Source organism: Dendroctonus ponderosae, unplaced genomic scaffold (genome assembly GCF_020466585.1).
Source record: "Dendroctonus ponderosae isolate FM_Combo_2020 unplaced genomic scaffold, Dpon_F_20191213v2 Dpon_F_20191213_1, whole genome shotgun sequence".
Lineage (NCBI taxonomy): Eukaryota > Metazoa > Arthropoda > Insecta > Coleoptera > Curculionidae > Dendroctonus > Dendroctonus ponderosae.
This window is the reverse complement of record NW_026017110.1, coordinates 25,519,900-25,546,272: the sequence shown is the minus strand read 5'-3', so window position 1 is coordinate 25,546,272 and position 26,373 is coordinate 25,519,900. Positions and strand designations below refer to the sequence as shown.

Sequence of the window (26,373 nt, the reverse complement as noted above, 5' to 3'; positions counted from 1 at the left end):
TGCTATCGTTATCAAAAGAACCTAAATGAACCTAAAAAAGAGTATGTTAATAAATTGTGTAACAATAGTAGGATAATACAATATATGAAAATTCGTCTGTGCAAATTGTCATTGCAAAGTCACATAACTGACAATTTGCACAGACTAATTATCAGAGCGAATATTCATATACTGTATTATCCTACTATTGTTACACAATTTATTAACATACTCTTTTTTACGTTCATTTAGGTTCTTTTGATAACGATAGCAGAAAATAGCTATCGAAACGTCAAGGTAATTTTTCAAATTGATGTCTCTACTAGTTGGAATTTTCTTTTACAGCTTGAGCCTAAGTGTGTCGCAGGATACCCTCTAGGTGATAGTTCTTGATTACTTTTTGATAAATAATTCGTTCTTATTGCGAAATAGGAGCACTATTTATCAATCTGTAATAAAAGACGTGAGAAAATTCTGTCTTTTTAAAGACAAACATTTTTGAGGCGAAATACCCAAAAAGAAGTTTGTAAAAAAATGAATCCGCCTGAACAATATAGAACTTATCCACAATTTCTCATGTGTAACTTTATTATCAGTTACCTCTTCCTACTGTTGGCAATGTCTTTTACTGTTCCTCAAAGATCCAGTGTTACACTCTAAGAAACTCTTTATGACTTTTGGGACGCACAGCGTTGACTCACACAAAAAATATATCGTCAAAAACAATGAAAAAGTGTTTTCAGAATAATTAAAGACTTTGCTTGATTTAAGAATTGAGAACGTCTCTCGAGTTTTCCAAACAAAAGAACCGAAAATTTCTGCAAAAATATTGGTAAATGGATCAGACGAATCACCGTCTTACCCCTAACATTGGCAACTCAATAACATCGAAAGAAAAATGTGTTATCACGTATAAAATTTTCAATTTCATACAAAACGTTTCGATGATTGATCGAGTTTTCGAAGCCATCCGCATCCCCTGCTTTTTTTTCGGCATCATCGTACATGTGTTAGTGTGACGTATCTTGTTTTCTTGATAAATGTATCCCGACATGGCGAAAGATTTTTGATATCGGCTTTCAAATTACCGTTCGAATCAAAGTGGGAAAGTTTTTGGTCTGCCTCTACGTGCCCGGAATATGGAGCCGAATAATCCGTATGGGAAACTTTGCCAAGTCAAAATGACCCTCTTCTAAAGAGATGTACAGAAAAGCGATATTTTGTAATAAATCTGATTTGCCCATACAAAATTTGCTTGTTAAGTCGGTGAAATTGAATTAGAATATGGCTGTGAAGTTTTATAGGAAAATAGTGAAATACTCTTTATTTGTTGCAGGTTGAGAGAGGAACGATGCGATCCAGACAGACCAATGACTTTAGATCAGAAACCTAGAGACCTCAGTAGTCCCAGAAATGGTAAGTTTAATGGTCATTGACGGTAATAAAAATGATAGTAAATAATCATTTATCAATGCTAATGAAAAAGTTCATAAAACTTGCACTTGTTAGCAGCATCCTAAATTGCCCTATAAAGAACTACGTGTTGAAAAAATGTTTATTTTCAACAATTTCATAACCAATGTAAGCCTGTACAGATTTCGGAATTTGTTCATCTCAGGCATTTATCATTTCCTCATCTAAAAGTTTTTTGAAATAAATGTTTTATAGCAAGAGCCGCAAATCCAAAATAGCTAATTATTTTTAAACGTTAAATTATGTTTAATTATATTTTACTCACCTTGTATATACAGGGTGTACTTAAATATCAGTTGCATACGGACGGTTGTGTTTTCTTTCCTGACTAATTCATTTAAAGTTAGTAACGCGACTTTTTCGATTGTTGACAATTTTTTTCGGTGATTTTTTTTTGACCAAGGTATTTTTCCTCTCTTAAGCGTTCGGTTTTCTCGTTTTCTACTTGCTTTCTCCATCACGGTAGGAGACACGAAAAAAAACAACTACCAGACATCAAAAAGCTTCCGATGAAACCCGAATTTGATTATGTAATTTTCAGTCAAGTAGAATCCCGAAAAACATGTCTTGCAAATCGATTGAAGCTTAAGTTAGCAGTCTCGTAAAATGACGTTAAAAATCCTGAAAGCATGAATAAATAAACACCCTGTATAGTGTTCAGAGAATTTTTTAAAACGCTAACCGACGACGTCCTAAAAACCCGAAAAACCCATTAGTTTCAAGGAATGGCCTCGAAAGTCTATCTCTTTTGATATATTTTATTTAGTCGTAAAAGTTGTCTTCCACCTTTCTCTTGAACTTTACCGTGAGAAATTTGATTGATTTAAAATTGTCTTCTTGTACTTTTCGTGAAAAGACCACAAATTACGTTTTGAAATTTGAAAATTTTCGGACATTCGAGTGTTCCAAACACTATTTTCCAGACATCAGTGAAAAGTGAAATGAATGAAGCAGATTCTAGAAGATGGTTTTAATTGAACTTTCAACACATTATTCGATTCTTAAAAATCGAATATTAATGATAGAGTTATAATCACGACTGTATAAAATTGCAACACTCTCATCCAACAATATCCCCCAGGTAATTTTAATTATTATTCCAATTTGAAACGCGTTAATAACACAATCCTGCTGACACTCTCATTATCGCTAATAACCACAACAAGCTGAATTTTTTCGATACCCTTCCAAGCACTGACCAATGCTAAGAAAAGAGTGTTTGCAATTTAACCCGCAATATTTTACATTAATCTTTAGGTTCGACAGCGGGATGCCTTCATATTGCGATCAATACAAAATAAATAAAAAGTTAACTATCGGGCCAGCGTTGGTCTAACTTGCAGGCGATTTAATTAATGGCCGTAAAAGTGGGATTTTAGAGTTCGGACGCAACACGAACCGATCGGCTTGCCCATAAATTTCCGGCTGGGTCACAATTAAATACGCATATGCAGAAAATAAAACCGATTTTACTTCGGTTTTATGTCAGATTCCGCATCAATCCGGAGCCCTTTTTACCGCAAGATTTATTGCACCAAATGTACCCTGGTTTCATTAATTGTTGCTTTAACTCCAACACGTGCATAGTAGACGTAATGAAATTTCATCGTGCACATGTACAGAAACTAGAATGTCTAGAGTATTTCCGAAACCGTTGGACTGAGAAACATGGACCAAAAGTACATTTTTGAAACTGGACCTAAGAAACCTCCTCCCCTTTGTAAATACCTCAGTTTCAAGCAAAAAACTTGGAAATCACTCTCTACAACACTTCTAGAAGAAAAACGCCCCTTTTCAAGCAACCTGTATTATTTTTGCAGGTTCTCCTACAGATCATAGTCCAGTTCTGAACTTATCAAAAAGTGGTGGAGGCAGTGCCGGCTCTTTAGGAGACAACGATCATTCTGAAAGTGAAGCAGATGGTCCCGACGTGCCTCCATCGCCTCGATCGCCTCGATCCGCTGTGGAAGACGATGAGGAGGACAACATTTCGGAACCCGAAGATGAAGAGGAGAAAGATCAAGGTACGAAGTCGTGTTGTGTTTCATCGATTAGCAATGATTTGATTGCCCGCTTAAAATACGTTTCCATGTTCTTTCACTTCTTCGACCCATCCATGTAATAAGCAAATCGTTTAACGAAATATAAATCAATTTTCATGCTTGAGCCGCATTACGAAGTTCAGTATCTCATGACCGTCGTGAAATATGTTGGGCTAATTTGTTTGTTTTCAGTCATGGGAAAAATGAGATGGGAATGTTGTTAAAGCGGCCTCAAGCAGATATAGATAGCTTCTTGACATGCTCTCTCCTTATTCAACATTTTGATGGCTTACTTGCCTGGGCCTGGGCCGGGTTTGATTTATTGAACTTGTGTGTACAGGAGAAACTGTTCAAAAACTACGGTCATTCTTGCTCGATTGCAATTTTCCCTAATATAAATTTTCGTTTCGTCTGATTGCGAATTGAAATTTCATTCCGGGACATTAATAGCAATTAATCGTGCTATAAGTATTGGGTTGTACGAGTACAGTTTACATCAATTTTCCTTTAATCTATGACGGCTCTTTAATTGGTGTTATTATCTATTTCCTATACTGAAACGACATTGAGTTATTATTCTCGTTCAAAGACGAACTATTCATTACAACCGCGATTAGACGTTTAAATTCGTTTTTAATTTCAGTATTATTTTGCAATTTTCAGGAAATTTTATTGTTAGAAAGCAGTTAAATTACTATTAAATTTAAATTCGCATCAATAGTTTACTGTATGAATTGAAGTTGGGTTTTAATTGGAAATAATCCAGGTAGGTTTGGAGCATTTGGCTGAAAAGAACGTTTTCTCCTCATCAGCGGGCAACGTTTTTCTAAATTTGAAATGGAATAGAAACCGCTAGACACAGCACATCAATAGGAATAGGAAAATTTCTCGTTTTAGCTTCATCGAATGTTTCATTTATTTTTTTAAGTTAATAGCAAAATAATAAAAAAACAGAAAGTTAGACTTTATTATATCGAGCAATCAGAAACAAAAAAATGTGATCTATTAGATGCAATTTGCCGGCGTTTCGAGAAGCATCGGACTGCAGAAATCATTTTAAAGCAAACAATGACGAAGAAATAGTAGTTTCAGTCAAAGTTTGGTTGATTCTGGCCGGCTTAATGCGGTTATATTAACGCTTTTTCTAAACTTTCAATTCTTTTAATGGCTATTTTGGACATTTAATAGTTATTTACATCCGTTCATTGTACCAAGTGTAGATAATATATTAGATTGTGATTTTGTCAAGTCAATTATTACAGGGTGGCGTTTTGAGAACGAATAATGCGCCATAAATTTGAAAAAAAATATTTGGAAAACACTTAGGAACATTTTAGGGGGCAATCAAAATCAGAAAGAGTTCGGTGGTCTCATTTTGCAGTTTTATATCTTTGTTAAAACTCCAAAATTTGAAGTAGATGTAATTTTGCAGCCGAATTTTTTTTGTGCATTTGACTTTTATGCGATGCATTTTGGATTTTCTGTATGTATATTCGAAGTTGCGTTTCATCTCTTGATCCTTAAGTCAACGACAGCTCGATTTTACTCGATTTCTATTCCAAATCAGGGAAAATATTGAAGTTTTTTTAACTGCGCTACGAGCATGCCGAAGTTATAAAGCTGAATATTTATCAAAAATTATGAGGAATTTTAGATCATTGGCTACATAGCAACAGGAAAATCTCATAACTAAAAAAATATATTCTTATGGCAGTCAGCATGTCTGTTAAATGTAGGAAATATGCGACTTTGATGATGAATAATGGATGGTTTTGACCACTGGGCGATATAAAAAAGCTGAAGCTGTTTTTCTATCCAAAAAGCTTAGATAAATTTAAAAATAAAGCTTCACTTTTGAGTGACAAACAGGGGTTAACGATTTTGTGTTTCAATCACATGCAGGAATTCAACAATCGCTCCTGTTTTTGTGAAGACACTGAAATATTCATAAAGCCCTACAATAATAATTAAACAAAAAAAAGGATAAAAATATTTACTTCAGTTGCCAAATACAAATCTGTGGGGCAAACTTAAACACAAGAAAAATAGAATTTTCTTTATTGAGCAGCTAGAACTGCTCCAGCGCATATTGGATTGAATCGACATGTTATCGGTCTGAAGCAAAAGCGGTTTTTTTGAAAAGTGAATAAAGCTGGAAATTGGTAAGAAATTATGAGAAATTTTAGAACATTGGTTTTAGCAACTTGGCAAATCGGAAAAGGTTTTCTTCTCAAAAAAGCTTGAATAAATTGAAGCACCCTTTTTGATCAGCAACCAGGACATATTTTTTTTCAATCACATGTAGGCTTTTAATAATACGTGATGATTGTCCAAAGGCTTTGAAAGTTTGATGAAAACACAGCGAAAAATTATCGCACGATATAAGAAGAAGGAAAAAATGTTCAGAAAATATACAGAATAAATTCCTTGTCAAACACAAATCCGTAAATGGTGCAGGGCCAAAAAACCAAAGAAACAAAATAATTACAATGAAAAAAAAAAGAACAGCAATAATCGATTAAGTAAAGATTTTATTATTTTCTATTCTCTATTATTTATTCATTCTATAATGCTGCAAAAGCATGCGGGAATTATTAAGTGGGAGATTGATATGGAATTATGAGAAATTGTAGAACATTGGCTACATCGCTACTGCAAAATTTCTTTAGAATAAAGAAAGCTTTTGAAATGTTGTGACTGATGGTTTTAGCAACTTGCAACACGAAAGAGCTGACACTATTTTCTTCGCTAAAAAGCCTAGATAAACTGAAGGACCCCTTCTGAGCAGCGATCAGGAAATAAAATTTTATAATTAAAAATAATAAATAATTTTTTCATAAAGGCTCAAAGTTTGACAAAATCACTGTAAAAAAGAGTTAACGCACGACCTAAGAAAGAAGAAAATTGTGCAAGCTTAAACAGCAGCAAAATGATTAAAAGCGGTTAAGAAAACATTTTGTAATGAGCTGCGTGGAACTTGGAAGTGCTCTAGAGCCTATTCGATTTTTAAATACATTTCGTTTTTGAGTCCATTCTATGTTGAAAGAGCCTTTTGACCACGCTAAGAGCCTGCCGAAGTTGTAAAGTTCGGTTTGTCTGGATTGTCGGTTTATGTTCGTTTTAGTTTAATATGGAATTTTATAAAGTAGGTGGTATTGCCACCCTAAAATCTCTTCAGCAGTAGAAAATGTGCTCTGTTGTCGGTCACATCATCAAGCTTTCGTAGCTTGTAGCAACATCTTCAATTTTTTTTACTGAAAAATGGTGAAAAAACCTGTATTATATAAAAACTGTATTCTTTTTGGACAAATTTAGAAGAAACAAAGCTCTTTGTGCCAATACCGACTGGGAGCTTAAACACATTTTCTCCTGCAATCAAACCTATACCCTCAACACTCACTTCTGCCCTTGGAAATTGAGGACAATTTGCTCAAAATATTAGGCGGAAAACGACACAGTGTAGAATTAGGGAAAATTAATTTTTCATTTTTTTTCAGATATGGATGATGGTGATCTGCCACTGCCAGCAGCGCCTGGTAGCGACTCGCAACAAGCCGCCCTTAATTACTCGACTCTTGCGAGTGCTGTTGCGAGTGCAAACGGGCCTTTACCCGATCCCGGTATATCTTCGACTGAAACTCTGCTCCGAAATATACAGGGTCTGCTCAAAGTGGCGGCCGATAATGCCCGACAGCAGGAGCGGCAAATCAACTACGAAAAAGGTACCAATAGCAATATGGTATATTTACTAAGTTTGGCACAGTACTATATTTACTTGGCGGCCACGCATAAGAGTTAAGATGCGTTACGTTGTTTAGAGGACTATTAACATTGTTTTCTGTGTAAAGGCTATTTTCTAATATCGGTTCGATTAAGTTTAGTTTGTTGACGAAATGTATTATTTTGATTTTTTTTGTTTGTTTGCGAAGTGCCGACATGTATCGTAGACCTGGCACTGACTCATTATTCCCTACACTATCGAGCTGTAATATAGTTTTTGAGAGCTTAGCTTTAAACGTAATTTGGACAAATCCTGCAGTATCTTGATCTCTTTACTCCTAGATAGTTTAGATTTTTAATAATGGCAAAAAATCGTTTTGTACAGTTTCACTGTGTATATAATTATTAGAGACGAGCGCTGTACTCGCCGGTGCGAACATATCGGCTATATGTTTTTCCATGATTAGTTTTTCTAAAGAGTGAACCCTGTACATAACTGTAAAATATTCAATCAAACTGAAAATACGTCGTTTTCATACTAAGTTAAAGTTAATGGTGTCTTATGCGTGTCTATATCTACAACTTAATGGTGAAAGCTCTCTGTGCACCTATCAGATTCACTTGGCGAAACAGCTAATTGTTTTTTTGGCAAGTCCTGGTACAGCGCTGAAACGCATTAAGGCAAAATCAAGCTGTAATATAACATGTAAAAACTGTACAGATTCGTACTACAGCGCGGGTTAATGGTATTCTGATGGGTGCGAAGAGTACTTTTACGTCAGCGTTACTACCAGGGGCACACCATAACAGAAAATATGGTTCTGTTCCGCTATAAGTGGCAGTGATGGATTTTGTTATCTGTCAGCTGGAGTTAGCGTAAATGTGCCATTGCGAATAGAGTAGATATGTTTTATTTAACTAAATTCCTAGTTAATTTATATTATTTAACAAAATAATTATATAGTTAAATAAAATGAGAATTTTGGTATATTCGAGGTGTACATTTTGAGATGTTGGTTCAGTGGATGATGGGCGGCATTAAATCGCAACAACTTCACATGCACAATGTTCAAATGGCTCAACAGGCACTAAATTCCACCAGCGAACGATTATTTTTCAAAAATAAACAGAAAATTTAAAAAAATATATCTAAAATGGATTTTACTGAATCTTTGAAAATCTGCTGGCTTCTAATTGCAACAATAATGAAAGTTTTGCTTTTCTCATTTATTCTTGCAATTGAACGTTTTGAATTTTCTTAGTTAAAATTTTTAAATTTGCTCTTTTGGTTTTAGAAGTCTGGTAGTCAAAGCGTTGGCCTCAGGATGGTTTTTTTTATACAAAATTAATCGTTATCCAAAACAAACACTTTTCCATTTGCTTGATATGTTTTTTTTGTACCTATTTACTACAGGGTGACTTAAGTTCAGACTGTAGAGCGGTTCAGAGATAGAGCACTAGTTCCAAACTATTCACTTTTCAATTTTGACCGGAGATTCGCATCAAATTGCAAGAAAATTCGCTTTGTCTTCTCTCAAAAGGGCAAAGTTAAAATTTTTGGTACTAAAATCGAAATTTGTATTTGTTATTTGAGAGGAATTTTAGAATTTTGCTGCACCATTTACTCAGTGCAGAAAGTACCTTAAAAGTTAGCTTCGTGAAACTTCTCGATACAACAAATGAATGGTCTTTGACAAAATTGCAGTTTTTTAAGTTAGTGTCTGATTTGAGATATTGGGTATTCTTCTTGATTATTTCTAGTACCACAAATCAAAAACCGTTTGGAAAAGACACATTTTGGCCTTCAGTCAACGTTGCTTAGGCTCTCAATTTACCTCTTAAAATCCAAATATTATCAAATTGTGGCTTTCATTTTTTTTATAATTTTGCTCGCATTTATAAACGGTGCATCGGAAAAATTGCCCAAATATGGCAGAAGTCAAATCAAACGCAAATCCTGGTAAATTGATTTGAAGCAGTTTGAAATTGAATTTGAATAAATAAATTATGAAAAAAAATGAAGATTGTGAGCAGCTACACGCGAAAATTCCCATCAATCCACTCCGTGATATCGAATATTTTAAAATTGTCACAATGCACTAAATCGATCAGTAAATCTATTACTGTCTTTTTGTTAGTTAAGATATACTAAGTGTGATGTAAGATGTTATCTCTCAAAATTAACAATAAAATGAATTATTAGGAACCTGAGTTTGAATTGAATTAATGGCGCGCCTCCCAATCCCAAACCATTTCGTTCAAAAAAAATTGGCAAACTTTTTCTGGCATTGAAATTCCACTAGACTAAATGACCAGATTTATGGTCCAATTCGGAACTAGCATGTGCTAAACCTTAGCCTTAACGTGCTGGTAATTATTCGGTCCTAAGTTGTTTAATGGCATTCGACTGAAAGCGTTTCACGCGCAAAATTCTTATTTTATTTATAATCCAAACAGAGCACTAAGTACCAGTCAACAATACAATTTTTTAGTCTACTATTAAGCATCTGGCACCTATACTAAGTACCACCAACTAACAGATACGAAATCTACCACTGTTACTTCAGGCAGTAGATGATAAAATCTCGAAAAAAACCTTTTCACCTAGAAAGTACTATCTACCTATCGATCGTAAATTAAAAAAAAAAACCTTTTAACAACCTACAATTAGTAGAGTTGTTCTTAATTGTGAGTGTTACATTACGAACTAATCAAGAGTTCAAGAATTCCTGGCCGCTCAAAGGTCAACAGAACAATTAATTAGTCGGCTAATTTTTCGGTTTCTTAATGATATGTTATTAAACAATTTCAACACTCGAGGCTGAAATTGTGCGAGTTCTCTGCCATGAAAATGTTGGATAGTTTCAATAGGAAACAATCGACGGGTTACGGTGTTTGAACGAAGGACCAAAAACGAGTTTGCCAATTTTTTTATGGAGGGCTTTTTTCAGGGTGTTTTAGGTAATTTAAAGGAGAAAATGCATTGCAAAATTGAGGATGCAATGTCTACAAGAAAGTAAGTATGTTGGTTCAGGAGTATCAAGGAAAATCATTGTTATGGGGGTTTACGAATAGGTAGGTAGAGCCCTTCTTGCTATGGTTAGCAAAAGGTTAATTTTTCAGCGATGTTTTGCAAACAACATATTTTAGTTTAAGAGGACATTTAAGTGTTTCAAAATTCTGCGCTTGTAATAATAAATAATAATTTACTTTCAATATGAGGAGTTTTTGTAAAAAAAAAACAGGTCGGTAAAGTAATTTTTTTACTGAACAAAATTTTAAACCGTTAGATGCTAATTATGACACGCATTCAATATAAAAGTCTATGAAGAATTTAAACGAACTTTCTTAAAGCCTTTAAATTTATTCTTATGTCTAAATTATATTATGTTTTAATAAATATATATTTTACAATGTTGTGGCCAGTATACATTTCTTTAACTTCGTCTGTGTGCTTTAGGAATATTATATGTAATTATCGGCTATTTGATCTTTATAAATGCTTTTTGTGGTATGAAATCAATATTTTAACACGTGAATATCAGTGAAGTAAATTTTGTTTGCATAGTTAAAAAAACGGACTTTGAGGTGTTTGCTAGTCGTGTTTGCGCGCTTTGTGCCAATTCAAATTGCTATTAATTCTATATTTTGTTGCCATATGCACGATTAGTTTTTGGAACGATTACGATTTGGAACAATAGAAAAATTAGAGCAAAAGCAATTAATTGGCAAAAGCCTACATACTACAGCCTTCAAAAAATTGAAAATGTATAAAACCAATTACGTTAAAAGACAAAACTACAATGCTAAATAATTATCGAAAAAGGTACAAAATTCAGAAGACAAACCTGATTTGCTTGAAATTCAAAAGTTACTAAGAAAACTGAAACACTAAAATCTGCAAAGCAGCATTGACTAAAAAATTACCTGCTCCATTTGTCTTCTTTATCCTGTACAAAGTTTATTCAAGTTATCAAGGCATGTGCCTCTGTGGTAAGTTTGAAGCGCAATCAATCAAAGCCTTGCTACCAATTAATGAAGATCAAATTGAGCCGAATGAGAAATATTGTAATTGAGTGTCACCTAGAGAAAATTTATTTGTATAAAATACCGTCAGTAGATATTAACCAACCAGTCTAGATAAAAAGCAAAAAAAGAACGTACAAGAAGGATATTGAATAAATGAACAAAAATAAAAATAGACAGTAACCGTTTGCGTACAGGGTCACGTCTGAAAATGTGTAAATAATGAGCAGGGCTTAAAGAGTGATTTTGAGTAAATCCTAGGGCACATTAAAAACATAAGAGAAGTTTACAACCATAGTTTAACACAAGAGGAGAACAAGCAAATTAACATACTAATAAAAAATGTTAAATGACAAATGTTGATTATTTCCTCAAATCATCGTAAATAGAGTGATTTTGACTTGTTTTAATTCAGAATATTGCCAGAACATTATAGACCGGTTTTACTGGTGCTACTTTAACCGGTTGATAAAAATTATTTGAGCGCCATTTATTTTTTAGCCAACTAAATATTCTTTTCTTCAATGGCATTCATATGGATTGCTGATTTTCGAGCGCAAAATTCGCCTGCCTTGTTGTTCATTACTGTTAAGAAAATATTTGCAAATAAAAAAATAATGAAAGCTCTCAGATCTATCCCAAGATTTTACCGATTATAAATTCTTAAATGGAAGCAAAGACTTAATCTGCAGACATTAAACTAAATATTGAGCAGAAGCGGCAAACACAAGCAGTCATTCTCAGTTCCCATTTGCCCACTTTAGAGCTGATACGGTGCAGAAAAAATGATGATTTTTGTAAAATTTAATGGTTGCACTTTGGACAACCTAGCCCCAAATTGTGCCTTCTTACCCGACGATAAGTAAACGATAATTATATTTAAAGCGATGCTGGATGTTATCGGGCGCTATCTTCAGCAACAAATAAGCATAAAGCAAGTTCCCGTGTTGTGCCATTGATTGCTGAAACCGCACACGTTATGGCCATTTAGTGGCTTCAGTGCAACACGAAGACCGTCTTACATTTCGCGGTAATGATCGCCGTCATATTCAACGAATTTTTACGAATCCAGTAAATATTCTTAAGCAGTAGTTCATTTTCTGGTCAGTTTTCCTATGAATAATATTATAATCACATTCAATTAACTGTTATTGCGCTACTTTTTAACTTATCAGTCGCTCAAAGTACAAAGACGCAAGAAAAGTTTTGAAGCTTTAAACGTTGAATAAAATTACTACTTCTTACTAAGTAAGAGCTCATTTTGAGTGACTGGATATTGAAGTGATAAATGTAAAAATTTGAGGGTTGCAAATGCAACCAAAGCACCAAGAAGACTAACAGATGTGGTAAAAACCGGCACTTTTCATGAATGCGCTGGATTGTTGTAATTGGCCGCATAAACAATCGAAATGATTGATTGATGGGTTGGACGGGACGTCTGTATGCAGGCTGGCATATCGAAAATAGTTATAATTGTCGCCGTAGGGCTGCAGGCAGGACTGACTGCCCGGATGATAGCATCGTCTTAAACATCCCTCGCCGTTTAATAGGTTCGCATTAAGACTGGCCCATATGGCCGATTATGTAGATTGCCCATTTCAGAACTTCAAATTTGAGCCGTAAAATTAAACCAAACAAAAAGATAACAGCCCGTTTTCGGGTTTTATAGTCGCATGTTTCTGGGGAATGCAGTCCATTTACATGATATATCGTATATTGCCCCGCGGATTTTTCCGATTACTGCCGTACTTTTCGCCGCGAATCGGTTCGCTGTTATTGTAGCAAAAGTTCACCATTGTGTTTGGGATTGATTTTGAAAAATTTATCTTTTCAACTGATACTTAACTGCAGATTTTCAACGTCGCTTTGATAAATAGTTTTTCCAGTTTTCTTCATAAGTTTTGAACCTTTTATCCGATGGTTAGTTGTTAGAAACACTAACAGTTTTAATGACCCTACAGTTGTTCTGTAAGTTTTAATCACCACACGAATCCTGTGCCAAGATTTGCACAAAAAAGGTAATTTCAATGCAACCCCTACATAGGTCTTCTCACTGATTCATTTGGAAACTTTTTTAACTCTTGTAATTTTTTTCACATTTTGTCTTGAGTGAGTGATTTAATGCAATTCCGGGCAATGTAGCCATGATTTGTCGCTCAATGATTTGTGTTAGACATCACTAAAATATCGATGTTAGATCCTGAAATGAAAACATCGGCCATTTAATGTTGATACTAGATAGAAACATTTTCTGCTAACTCTTTCATAGTGCCGATACAAACGATACCGCGGCCCATTTCCAGCTGCACCCGAAAAAAGCCTCTTTTTGCAGTCAGTTGACCGAAAAATGTGGCAACTATAAGTTGAATAAATTTAGTCGATTATTTAATGTCATAGTAAAATAAAATTATTGAAGTTTAAGTTAATCAATTTGAAATTTGTATGCAACTGCAAACTATCAGATCGATGTTCTGCCCTCGATGTTTCCCTAACATCGATATTAGCTTTCGATGTCAACATCGATGGCTACCATCGATGTTAGAGGATCGATGTTCCATCCCTAATTTGTGTTAATTCAAGTTTGTGCAGAATTTTGTTACACTTTCAAAAGTGTTCCTTGCGAGGGACGCCACGCTCGCCCGATTTGAATCCCTTGGATTATTTTGTTTGTGAACATCTCAGATTGAGCGTTGATGATAAATCAGTAAATGCCCGTGAGCACAAATGTTAGTTAGACAGAAAGCATTGTATTTCCATACCTTGCAGTAACGTTTAATAAAATTTTCGTTACTAGATTGTCTCGAATTTCATTAAATATCGCAGAAACAAAATAAAATGTGAAAATTCAAGGAGATTGCTTGATTTAAAATTAAGCTGAATTTGTAAGGACATTAGAAGTTTTTACGTTGCAAATATCACTACAATCGGATTTAACTAGATTAAAAGCTTATGTAGAAACACAAACCAGAAAAAAATTCGACCTTCTGTATCTCCGAAACCATGCTATTTAGGGAAAATTTGTATCAAATGAGGATTTTAATCAAACCTCTTCTAATGATTCCCGAAAATATCAAGATGAAACCTGAATCACCCTCCATACACACCTAATTTCGATTCTGCCTGTATAAGATATTACTGTAAAATATGGTTGGGGATGATTTCCAGCCCTGTATCTTATTCAATATACCGAGACTGGGCTTAACTCTTTTGAACGGACATCGAATAAAAAGTGAAAATTTCAACATAAATATGCATTTTCCAAAAATTAAAAAACTTTGAAAACTTTGCGATTTCTTATATTGAAATGGAATAAAATTGAATTCGCTGTTGTAAAAAAGCATAGGAATAGCAGCTGCAGTCAAATATACTTATTCTTTACAAAAAATTATACTTTTTTTTTCAAATAAGTTTATTTGAAAGGAACAATCTAAAAATAGCATGTAGTTTATTTCTTTAAAAAAATTGGTGGAATCGTATTCGGAATCAGAAGCGGGATTGTATAATACCATTTTTCGAGTTCCCAAAATATTTTATGAATTTCCAAAAATTTTACTACCCATTCTGTCTGGAATTTGTTGGGTTTCGGGAATATTTGTTTTCCAAACGCTACGTTTTTTGTGAAAATGGCAGAACGAGAGTGAGTTTGAAAAAAAATGAAAATCTCAAACGCAAAAAGTATTTGAAAACGTTTTTAGAGGCTCCCATCATTGGAAACGACGAAAGAGAAAAGACACCAGTTTTTTCAAACTAAAACAGACTAAAAATGTAGTAGTTTAATTTTCTCACACCCTGTATAAGTATCTGAACAGTACGTGCAAAAATTATATGAAATATGTTTTATTCAAGAAAAGATATGCTTAAAAAAAGCATTTTTTAGCTGATGATGAGAATATTTAGAACGCTGAGCATCGCCACTATGAGATATGTCAGCACTAGCCATAGTGAAAGTATTCCTACATGAAACGTGCTTTTCGATACTAAACTAAGTAATTATTAAGTAATAGAATACTCTCAAAATACCGTCCAATTAGCATTAACAAATAGATAAAAAAATTGACATCGAATGCAATTTTATCACTGCTTTTACGTTTCGAGAAATGACGGTCTATTCGGCTGAATTTAAAGTGTTTAACACCTCAGCTTTAACGGATCATTCCAGTTTTGCCTTTTCTTTCGAAACTTATTTTGTGAACTGTTCCTTACAATTGCTAATACCAATTTTTCCGTATCAACCATGTCTCATCTCTGCTACTAAAAAAACAAAGTTTCGTTCGGAAGATTATTATTTAATATTTTATGAATTTCTTATTATTTTGATTCCCGTTAGTGGAGTTTTGATGCCTGTTGCAAATCGCTTTTAAGGAATAAATCAACATTTGTGTATCAGTCATCAAATACATCAAAATCAAACACATTTTAAATTCGCTTGAAAAGTATGCAGGATAAAGTCTATAGTTTATTTCAAAACAAATTTACAAAAATCATAGTGAATTGTCTCAACCAAAATGGGGCCTTCTCTAAGAAAACACCACAAACTTCCGCTTTCCTTAGCTGGAAAAACTCCAGCTGAAACAGTCAATGTTAAATCAAAATCAAACTCCCAGAAAACTTGGAAACTTCCTCGACTTTATTACCTGTTCCAATGTCAGATTTGTGCCATTGTTGCTGTGCTTGATGTTTAGATTGTAACAAACCAAGAACGGAAAGCGACCCCTATCGAAGAGCCGAAAACTGGGCCTCAGGGCGCTTACTTAGGCTTTTCCTTCTCGACACAACATGCTAAATACGACAACGCAGCCATTTCCTTGGTATTCCCCCCACGAATGCGGTCCCAACTTTCCCTTAAGCGGTTTATAAGTTCGAATCTTGATGCCTGAGAGATGGAAATTTAATATTTTAATTGTACTAATCGGGATTATTTTGATATGTACGCAAGGCGATGGATGAATTGTTTTGGATTGATGCGGAACAGTAGATGAGTTTAGTTGAAGAACGTTTAACTGTTCTATCGGCTCTTCTGGTGACTGCCTTGAAGCAACACTCGCAAGCGATAAGGAATAAATGCATTTACTGCAAACTAAGTTGTAAAGGAAAGATGAGTTTCATCACAAATCTGTTTCAAAATGATTCGTTTCATCTTCAAAAAGTTGACTTTATTAGTGCAATATTAGATGGAAGTGATTCTATCGCGTTGATTCTGACCTCCGACCGATCCAATAACACCCAATCTTTAGCGCATTTATGAAAAAAGGATCAAAACGGAAAAAATTAAACGACCTCAAAACGAAAAAGATGCCCATTTACGATTTAGCGTTTTTTGTGTAACTGGAAATGATATGGTGGGGTAATTTGATATGCGGTAATAATATGGTAGGATTGATTGGTTGGCCCTCAAAATAATCGCTTTAAATTAGTATAGGTATCTTTCCGATATTAAATGATATTTCGGGGGGATCGAGTCGAAAACGCGGATTAATTTTGACTTTTATGGCCTTAACACCTGTTTCTGCTCGGTTAAATGCAACTAATCAAATCGGGAATAAGTGGTTAGGCAACAGAGGGGTAATTGACAGACATATGAACAACTAATTGTTTTCAAATGGTTATTGATTCTGGTTTGAACAGTCTTGCTATGGCCACTTTGGCTAAATTAATTCACCTCTTATTTCAAGCAATTTCCCGTACTTAAATTGCGATCTGAACAGACGCTGGCTGAATAATAGTAGACAAAAAACTTTAATTTAATGTTGCAAAGTAGGAAAAACTAAGTGCATAAATGCAACTAAATGTGCTGATTAGTTTTTATCTGCTATTCACCCTATTTCAGAATTGCTTACAAATATCGGTAACAGTGGGAAGAAAAGTCCTCCTGCACATCAAGAAGAGTGTGCTTGTAAGAAATATGCAGCTATAACAAAAACCCGAAAGTAGTAAAACACCGCTGAGCGCTTAAAAAGAAACAATTTTCTATTAGAGCCTTTTGAATATAATGAGACTTTTTACTGGTCGATTAAACAATTTTATGGTATTTGCCCATGAAAGCTCAGTGGCTTAATCATTTTCCGAATATTTATGGAGGAAGAATGTGAAGAAAACCCATAAGACTGAAATGAGCACTTTAAATACTCAACAGGAATCGAAGCAGGTAAATAGTAATCACAGGAAGCTCCGTTCAGTGGCAGTAAAAAATCCAATGTGGCTCATTTGATCATCCATCAAACGAGACTCAGAACTGTTTACGAACAAAGTAGAGCGAAAATCGGCAGATTTTTATCGGAGTGAGCAGAGCAGTGTATCATCGGTTTTCATTGCAAATATCCTGCGGACATTATAAAAAAGCAATTGCTGCTGCTACTTTGGTTCGCAGACCTAATATTGGTAGTTTAATCAAACTGTTACTGCCGGTTATAAAATCGACCATTAGTTGTTAAAACGAATGTGGCCGCCATCATTTTTGGTAGCACTTTTATGGTAAGCCATGTTTATAAGATATTTAATTAGGGTCTTTGCCTTTTGTCGCTCTCCTTGTCCACGATGGAGAATTACATATTAATGGTTCATTTAATTCCAAGAGATAATCCGATGCGGCACTTAATGCGAATATGAACGGAATTAATCGAGTTACGACTTTCGGATGGCGGCCTCTTTAAGGAAATGCCGCATGAAACACATCATATTTTCTGGGGTTGCTTATTAAGAAATTATTTTCTATGGTCTTTTACATTAAGATCCACCAAATAGCCAGCAGAGTATAAAAGAGATTAATTCTAGATGGCAGTGATCAGTCTTTTAAATAATTTTGCACTAGTCGTCATTTTACGCTTTTTTTAGAAGTCAGCAACATACATAGAAATACACATTATATCTTTTTTGGATAAAAATCAAGAGCGGCAGTGATGCTTAAAATAAGTGCTCCTGCAGATACTTACTAACAAAAGGAACAGAAGCTCATCAAATGCGTGTTTGGTCGTCCTGTCCTTAGATTTGAAATAATAATTGATCCAGGCTATACCATGAGAAATGGATAAAATTTTCCAGATCTCATTTTCAATAAGAAATTAGGTATATTTTAGCAAACATCTCAGTTAAAACAACAAAAATTGCAATACCCATTCCTTAGAGCTAGGAGTTCACTTCACCGACTAAGTTTTGAATAACGGATGAAGTCGTAATCATACCTTGGAGGAATAGTAGACCTTTGTTAATTCTCTCAAGAAATAGCCATTTATCAAAGTTCAAAAAGCTCAATTTTATTAATATGTCGCCTAAAAGCCCGAACAACTCAGCAGTATGAAGCATTGGTCGAAAATCATTTTTTTTATAATAATTGTAGGGATGAGAAAATAATTTGTTGATCTAATTTGAGTGTTTCAAAAATAGTTGCTTTACAAAACTTGTATCTTGATAGATGGACCAAAAATACAACTAAAAATTATTTGATTTGATTGGACAAAAAGGAAAGTTGGTAGTTTGGGTTAATTTTTCACGAAAAAACAGCCAACCATCGAAAGTTAAGTTAATAAAGAAGAAAAATATTGACAAAATCGAATAAGATGTTATTAACGTAAGTAGTAACGTACACGTCGTGTCCAGAATATTCAGGACTAACTCCCTGTCGATAATTTCACTGATCAGATAAAAGACAAGAACTTTAACGAAAAAAGATTTCCAACGTTTTGTTGGGAGTTTTCAGGTTGATTTTATGGCCCGAAAGCAATTTAGCCGATTTGATTTCAAAGGCAGCGAGAAAAGTTGAAACGACGACGTCCCAAAGCTCAGCCATCATATATTAAAGATACGCAAATTAAAAGCACAACTTTAGAAATTTCCACATACATACGCATCCCGAGGGACACGGCGAGGAATTTAAAATAAACCTTGATAAAAATTCTGTCGTGGTTGCCGGGTAATAACAAAAGTTTATTCGTGGCTTGATGGGGTGGAGGGCCTATAAACCGCAGTTACCATGTATATCTTTCTTTACGATATGTAAGCAAGCTCAACAATAAGTTGGGTAGCCAATTTGCATATGTAACTATGTTTCGCATATTGCCTCTCCGCTCGGGCTTTATAAGAAGCGGAATTATGTAACAGCTCGACATCCGTACATGGGACGCTTTAATAAGAATTGCCACTGGATAAGAATGTGCTTTATGGCAATGGGAGAAAACAACTTCTGGATTAGCTCCCTCGGCACTTTCATACGGGGGAAAATTTGATTTCAGCCTTCAAAAGAAAGCTCATTTTTTATTCGTTCGGTTCCTCGACGATTGTTCTCTTCACATTGTCCTTGGCATTTACTTCTATGAAATTAGCTGCAGGATTTACATTTTTTACTAGCTTTTTATCTTCTATATTTTTAGAGGTTTTTACTCAAAAAATCATTAAAACATGGCTACCATGAAATGAATTAAATGAATGAATGAAAAACCGTTTTGTCATTTTTAACCGGGGATTTTATTTTCTCAATCATTTACCATCAAATGCGCTTACTTATTGTGACGCCGAATTAGGTTGATTTCGCTTCATTCTAACTTAAAACTTATTTTTAATAAGGCCTCTAAACTCTACTAAGATGGGCTATAGTGGATTTAAACGTATTTATATATTTACTGTTTTTTTAAATTTTATTTAACAATGAAAACAGAAAACATCAGGATCAAATTCTTTTCCATAACGGCGCAAAATCCGAAAAACTGACGAGATATTGTCCATCAGGAGTGATTTATTGACGACTGCTCGAAAAATTTGGAGTTGTAGAGTTGGAGAAATAAGGAGAACTAACAATGGGGAAATGTAACAAAAAAACGTGTCAATTTCTAACGGCATTTGCAGCTTTCTAATTAATTTTTTGCGAGTTTTATATATTTCCGTTCCATTTGCGCAAAATCTACTGCCAGTCTACTTTCAATTGGAAAAAACCGTAAATATTTTCAGTTTTGTTATAAGAATTATTTTTATCAAGCCTCCCAAACATATCTGTTATTGAACCTGTAGATCAAATTAAAGGTTCTCTTCTTTCAAAAACAATTAAAATGTATATTCAAATTTTGGAATTGGCTCCTCAAGAATTTTTAATTGATTGGTATTTACCTGAAATTCCTAACCTATCAATAGTTCAAAGCAAAATATTCAACAATCCAGTTTCTCAAAATATCTCTTGAAACAATCCGGATACTTGAAAACTTTTAATTTTTTTGACATTATCGGCCTACTCATATGGACAAATTTTCGGTAGAGCATTCGAGCAATAATTCATCTAAGTTGAAGACTAAATCGGAATCTTAACATCTGAAAATATGTAAACGCAAAATATGCATAAATCTTTGATCGTTTATCATTTCAGGATTTGGGTTGGACACAATCAATTAGCCCTAACAAAACCACACGCCATCGAAAATTTACTATTTGCAAAATTATGGCTTCATGCTGAAACATCTTTTGTTGAAAACTACTAGATTTCGGTTTCCAAACTTTAAAAGTTCGGAAGTAAATATTTCCTTATAGCTGTCTGGATTCTTTTCGATTTATCTTTGGAACATTGACTAAAAATTATCAAAATTATAGGCGAATGAGAGGAAAATCAGGATCTGAGTACTGGGAACATGATTTCCTTCTATAATTTGGATGATCCTTCTTCCTAGAGAAGGAGACGGATTGCAACTTCCTCCGCCCAAAACGCTCCATTTTCCGAGTTCACTTTGTTAAGCTTTGCACATAAACTGTAAATATCTTGCATCACACACCAGAACACTAATAATGTAAAATGCATATGTTTTCTGTGAATTCCTAGTGCGATGAAGCAGAGAATGATTAATAAGTAACTTCTAAAAATCATTATTGGATTCAAATCAACACTCCAGACTGAAAAGCTGCCAACTTTAAACCCGATATTGACCGATAAATCAAAGCTGAAAAAAGGATCGCAAACACTTAAAGAAAAAATTAAGAAAGTTTGCAATCGGCCAAACCCTGCTGGAGAAAGCCACCAGTTCAGTTGAGTAGTGTATAAATTCCGAGCACTGATAATGAAGTGGTTGATCAAGCAAACGAGCGGGTGTCATAATTTTCGGTCCCAATATGCAAACATTGGAAGCCACGAATTATGCCAAATAGCCAGTAGCAACTGTTGCGGCTGGACTACTTCATATATTGTCCGCCTACGACGCCGACTGGCCAATCAACCTTTATATTTGTTATGTTTTAATATATTACATGTGTATGCGTGATTAAATGAGCCTCGGGCTGTGTTCCCAGCCACAAATCGAGATTTCTGCTTCAGCCGAGACTGGCTGCTCTAGAATAACAGACCCGCTCATTCTGCGGCACCAAATTCAATATTTCCATTACATGAAACGGTATCAACGACATTTCCGATAAAATTACTCAATTCGCTCCCCCATCGATGTGAAATGACTTGACAAGAACAAACAAGTGTTGGATTAGGATAAGAAAACTGCGCGGTTTTTTCCTTCAACAGTTGTAGAACAAAACGTGGCTCCCTCTGCCCGGGGGGCTGCCGCCACCCATTCGCAATATTGCTCCGACAAAGCCAATTTGAATAAAACTCCTCCCTACCTGAGCAAATTTCATTTTAATGGAATAATCATTTGTGCAAATATTTGAATGTTTTTTGATATCGAAACGTAAAGCTCATTTCTTAGTTCCTCTCGCGAGCATTCATGGAAATTTAATCAAAAAATTAGGAAACACCGGCGGCGCTTTTTGTGATCGATGAGACGTGAACAGGCGAGGGATCGCATTTAGTCAACTGGCTTAGAAAATGCGGAAGAAGCGATCTTTTTTTTAAGTGGCCTTTAGCAATCGGATTAACACAAACGCAAATGTTGTGTTTCAGAATTTTCTAGAAAAATTATATCTATTAATGAGGAACGCGTAAGAAACGCATCCAGAAGGTGACCTTAGTTGTCCTCAAGGAGGAATAATGGAAACTTGAAAAAGGAAAAGAACATATTTCGAATTCGCGTAGCGTTTGGAGGCAAAAGGAAATTGATAACGTTCAAAGGGTGAGATTCATTCAGGATGAAGCATTCGAAGAAAGTTGAAGTCTCCAGAATAATCAGCAGGTGTTGAAAAATGAAATTGGGGGTCAACGTCAATTTTGTCTTTCTCCCCCAATATAGTAAAAGTATTGTCAAGGGTAGGAACTTTAGAACCTCCGTTAATCATCAAATATATAGGGTGATTCAAAATTGGCCTCATTCCTTTTAAGGGGTAATAGGGGCTCACGTGGAAGGTGCGAGAAAAATATTGAAATTTTTTTTTCCGATAATTTCTAGAAGATATTAACAGTTGAAAATCGAATGTCAACTTAATTATTAAGTTACCAGATATATTCCTACCATGTATGTAAGATCACATTAAACCAATGGATTACTGAACACCGGTATAAATTGAGCAGGAGTTAGTTAACCGAATACGAGAAGCTGCTCGAGAAGAGTGCATAATAAGGTGATTACACATGCACTTGTTTGGAGTTACTGACTCAACTGTATGTTTTTGTAATTTGTAAACAAATTAATAATTCGAAGTTATAAGTTTCGAAATAGGTTCAGTCATTCAACGATTCCTGTTGAATTTGCCGTTTATCGTTGCCTATCTTATTGTCACTTTCTCTATTTATCCATGGTTACCGGAGTTTTAAATAATTACGAAGCCACAGGTATTTACGTAATATTAATTACGGAGATTACCTTGAAAAACATTGTTGCCGTTTTTCTAATATAGTTTTTTGCAAATTCCTCAGTTTTTGATAGATAACAATTAATATTTTTTACTATTTTTTATGTACTCCTTACACAGCCAGACAACACCTCCAGAGGAATGACGTTTTTCAAAATTCCAAAGAACTTGAAAACCTATTGGGGAACTCTATTGGGGGTCATTTAGAGTGTGCGAGGTTGGATGGGGCAACTAGACCAATAAAAGCGAATCTAAATTTCACTAAAAGTAAGACCATTTGAGTCCACCACTTGCTTCAAAAATGCATTTTCCTCTTGACTTCAACTGAATGTAACTCGCTGATGTTTCCATTCTGCACCATCATTTTTAGCGTCTCATCTTTCTCTTCAAAACTTGTTGGCACTCCACAGTATGTTAACTAAGAACCGTATGGAAAATGAGCAATCGAAAAAACGGCACAAACTCCGAGGTTTCAACGGCAATTCGTTACCATCAGTTGCATTACATTTGGTCGGCAACAACTGGGAGTTTTTTCCAGCCAGCGTTAAATTTCACACTTCATAACATGGTGCAAGAATTCAATTAGCCCATCATTAACTTTTGACATAAAATTTAATTGGTCGTTTCTTTTGCATGTGGTGTCGGGGTGACGAAACGGTCAAGACGCTCGCAACTGACCAACGTCGGTTCATTAGAAGTACGTAAACCGAAAAAGTGTTTAAAATTCGCTTCTTACAGAGGTCAAATTCCGGGAAGAGTATGTGGCAATTTTTGGATATGATCAACTTCTAATGGCTTACGGTAAATCTATTAAAGGAAAGCACACAAACGGTTCAAGGAACTGATTAATCAGGCTTCATTTGATATGTTTCGTATCGGAGTTCTCATTGTGCTGATAAAATAATACAACACAACACAAGCGACCCAAATATTTATGTATCTTAGAAAATACATAAATATTAACATTGTATCATTAATTTGCCATTTACCTCTAAGGCAATACATGAATACATTTTTTGTATGAAGTTTCATCAATATTTTATCTAAGCTTATCAGGGGATATAACGTGGCAAAACCTCTCCCAGTTCCGGGCATTTTTTTTGAGCCGACCCTATATATGGCACGTAATAATAAATACATTACCACATACATATGCAATCACAATCAAATATCTATGTAAATAGACACCTGTTGTTTTATTATTGGTATTATTGATTTGCAGTTATATCTTGAGCGTTTACAGAAAGCAAACATCCAAAGCTTTTAATAATGTTTGTTCAGTTTATCTGGTCGGGCAAATAATAGACAAAATGGGAATTGATATTATTTTTCTATGTATGCATTATGTCAGCGCAGATAAAAATACAGTTGATATGTAATTAAATAAAGCCGCTGGATCAAGAGCTGTAAAACAACAAAATTAATATTCAGGACAGTTGCAAAGAATTATGCACAAACTTGTATCCACCTGGCGCTGTTCTCAGAAGCAGTTTCGCGAGAAACGTCTTCAACTGGCAATTCCATTTATTCCGAAAGCAATTCCAGATAAGGAAAATGGCTAATTTTAATGTTTATTGCCCATCGTCCTACTACAAAGTTGCCCCCCTATCGATACGCTCCTATAGATGTCCAGCAGAAACATCGTAGATATTTTCGGAATTCCTGTTTCGGTTTGAAGCAATAAACACAATATTTGGTTTTTAAGATAAGGAGTGTGCGATCGGCGGCATATACAAGGCCGGCAAAAGCTTTACGCGGTACTCAGCACGCTTTATGGCCAATGATAAGCAGGAGAAGAGTTTCTGTGTTTCGTGGCCCGTTGCTGAAAGGTGCAGATACTTTAAAATACTTTTGTTGTGTTTGAATGTTTAGTTCACACAGGGATTAGTACTAGTTTATCGGCAACATTTATTCAACATTCTTCTCCAACCCTCAATTTTTTCCGTATTTTGTTGATGGTCATTTCATGGAAAGTCAACCATCAAGTTATGGGCTAAAGGAAAAAACGCTATCCGCCTAAGAAAATACTTTTTATTATAAGTTTTTTCGTGCCCGAGTAGTCAGATTGATGACACGCTATCTCTTAACGCTGGGCGCGCGTTGGATAATTAAAAGTGTGAAGACGTGCTAAAATGCCTTCAGGAATTATAAAATACACAATTATGTTTACTGTTTCATTCATATTAACAATTTTCAATTAACAAGTCCTTTACGGATGATCAGAGAATGTTGGCAACATCCCATTAGAAGCCTCGATAGAAAATCAGGATCTAGGATCAGCCAAAATGAATCTTAAAAATGTTGGCATATTTTTTTGACCTCCGAAATTGCTCAGAAAAAAAGAAAATGGTCAAGATGCTTTCAAATTTTCGATGTATCTCTTTAGAGATTGGAAATGTCCCATAATTTCTCATTTGAGAACTGTGGTGTTGGAGAAACTCTATCGAAAACTTCATATTAGATTATTAATAGGGAAAAGTGCATTGAAATAAAATAACTATGTATTTATCTCAACACAAGCAGAACGTATTTTATTATGTTGTCGATACAACGAGTTCTTTAAGGCTCTCTTATTAGACTAAAGTTCATCGATATAATTCGGTTGAGCTTAACCATTTATGCTTAGATCAGCGACTCAAAATTACGAGTCGAATTCTCTGAATATAAACATAGATTATGGCTTTTCTCCTTTTTGCTGACAAAGAGGAATGATAACATTTATGTGGTATTTCCAATACCTCATTACCACTATTTCTTCATTCTTTCCCACGCCCACAAAAAATTTTAACTTCTTTCGTTTTTATTTTTGCTTCTATCTTTTTGGAGGGTTAAGAATTTCGAATAAAACCTAATTTGCAGAAAATCCAAAATGACTATCAAACAGAACATTCTGATTAAATATACAGTTGCACAGATTTAGGGCGTTTTACGTTTGGAGGGTCTTTTGGGTTCTGACCAATTTGCCTCTATCTGAATAACGGTTAATAATTGTGTGTGTTCTGTAATTCGTTCATTTAGCAACATTTTTCAGAAATTCAAAAATTCTTAAGAAGCCGATAAACTTGGGGTAAAAAGTTGTTTGAGGGCCAAGGTTCATTTTGGTCACCGTTTCAGCAGCAGGGGAGTTTAAATTTAGACCTGAAGCGCTAGTTGTTCCTGGAAACACTCTATTTTGCTACAAATCTGGCGACAAGATTTTGTGAACCCCAAAAATGTATTTTTAGGAGCAATGGTTTGAAAAAAGAATTTTTTTTTAATTTGGGAAATTTTCCAATATCTTGAAAATAGCAATTTTTTCACTTAACAGTCGAACTTAGACCAACACGCAACTTTTCATTAGCATGGTTTTCGTATATAGTTTCAAATAAAATGGAATTTGGAGTTAGAGAGACTTGCATTGCCACCCACATTCCTTGCCCACATATTTGCT

At 34.8% G+C, this 26,373-nt stretch overlaps 1 protein-coding gene across 3 annotated transcripts in view; it reads left to right on the top strand.

The window, feature by feature from the left end:
* The window catches only part of LOC109544295 (dachshund homolog 2), a 212,220-nt gene that overhangs the window by 110,528 nt on the left and 75,319 nt on the right, over positions 1-26,373 (top strand). For all 3 annotated transcript variants that reach the window (XM_048668109.1, XM_048668117.1, XM_048668107.1), the window contains exons 5-7: positions 1,316-1,395; positions 3,273-3,476; positions 6,992-7,216. In XM_048668109.1, coding sequence (XP_048524066.1) covers positions 1,316-1,395; positions 3,273-3,476; positions 6,992-7,216 — 509 coding nt within the window. The remainder of the gene's footprint in view (positions 1-1,315; positions 1,396-3,272; positions 3,477-6,991; positions 7,217-26,373) is intronic.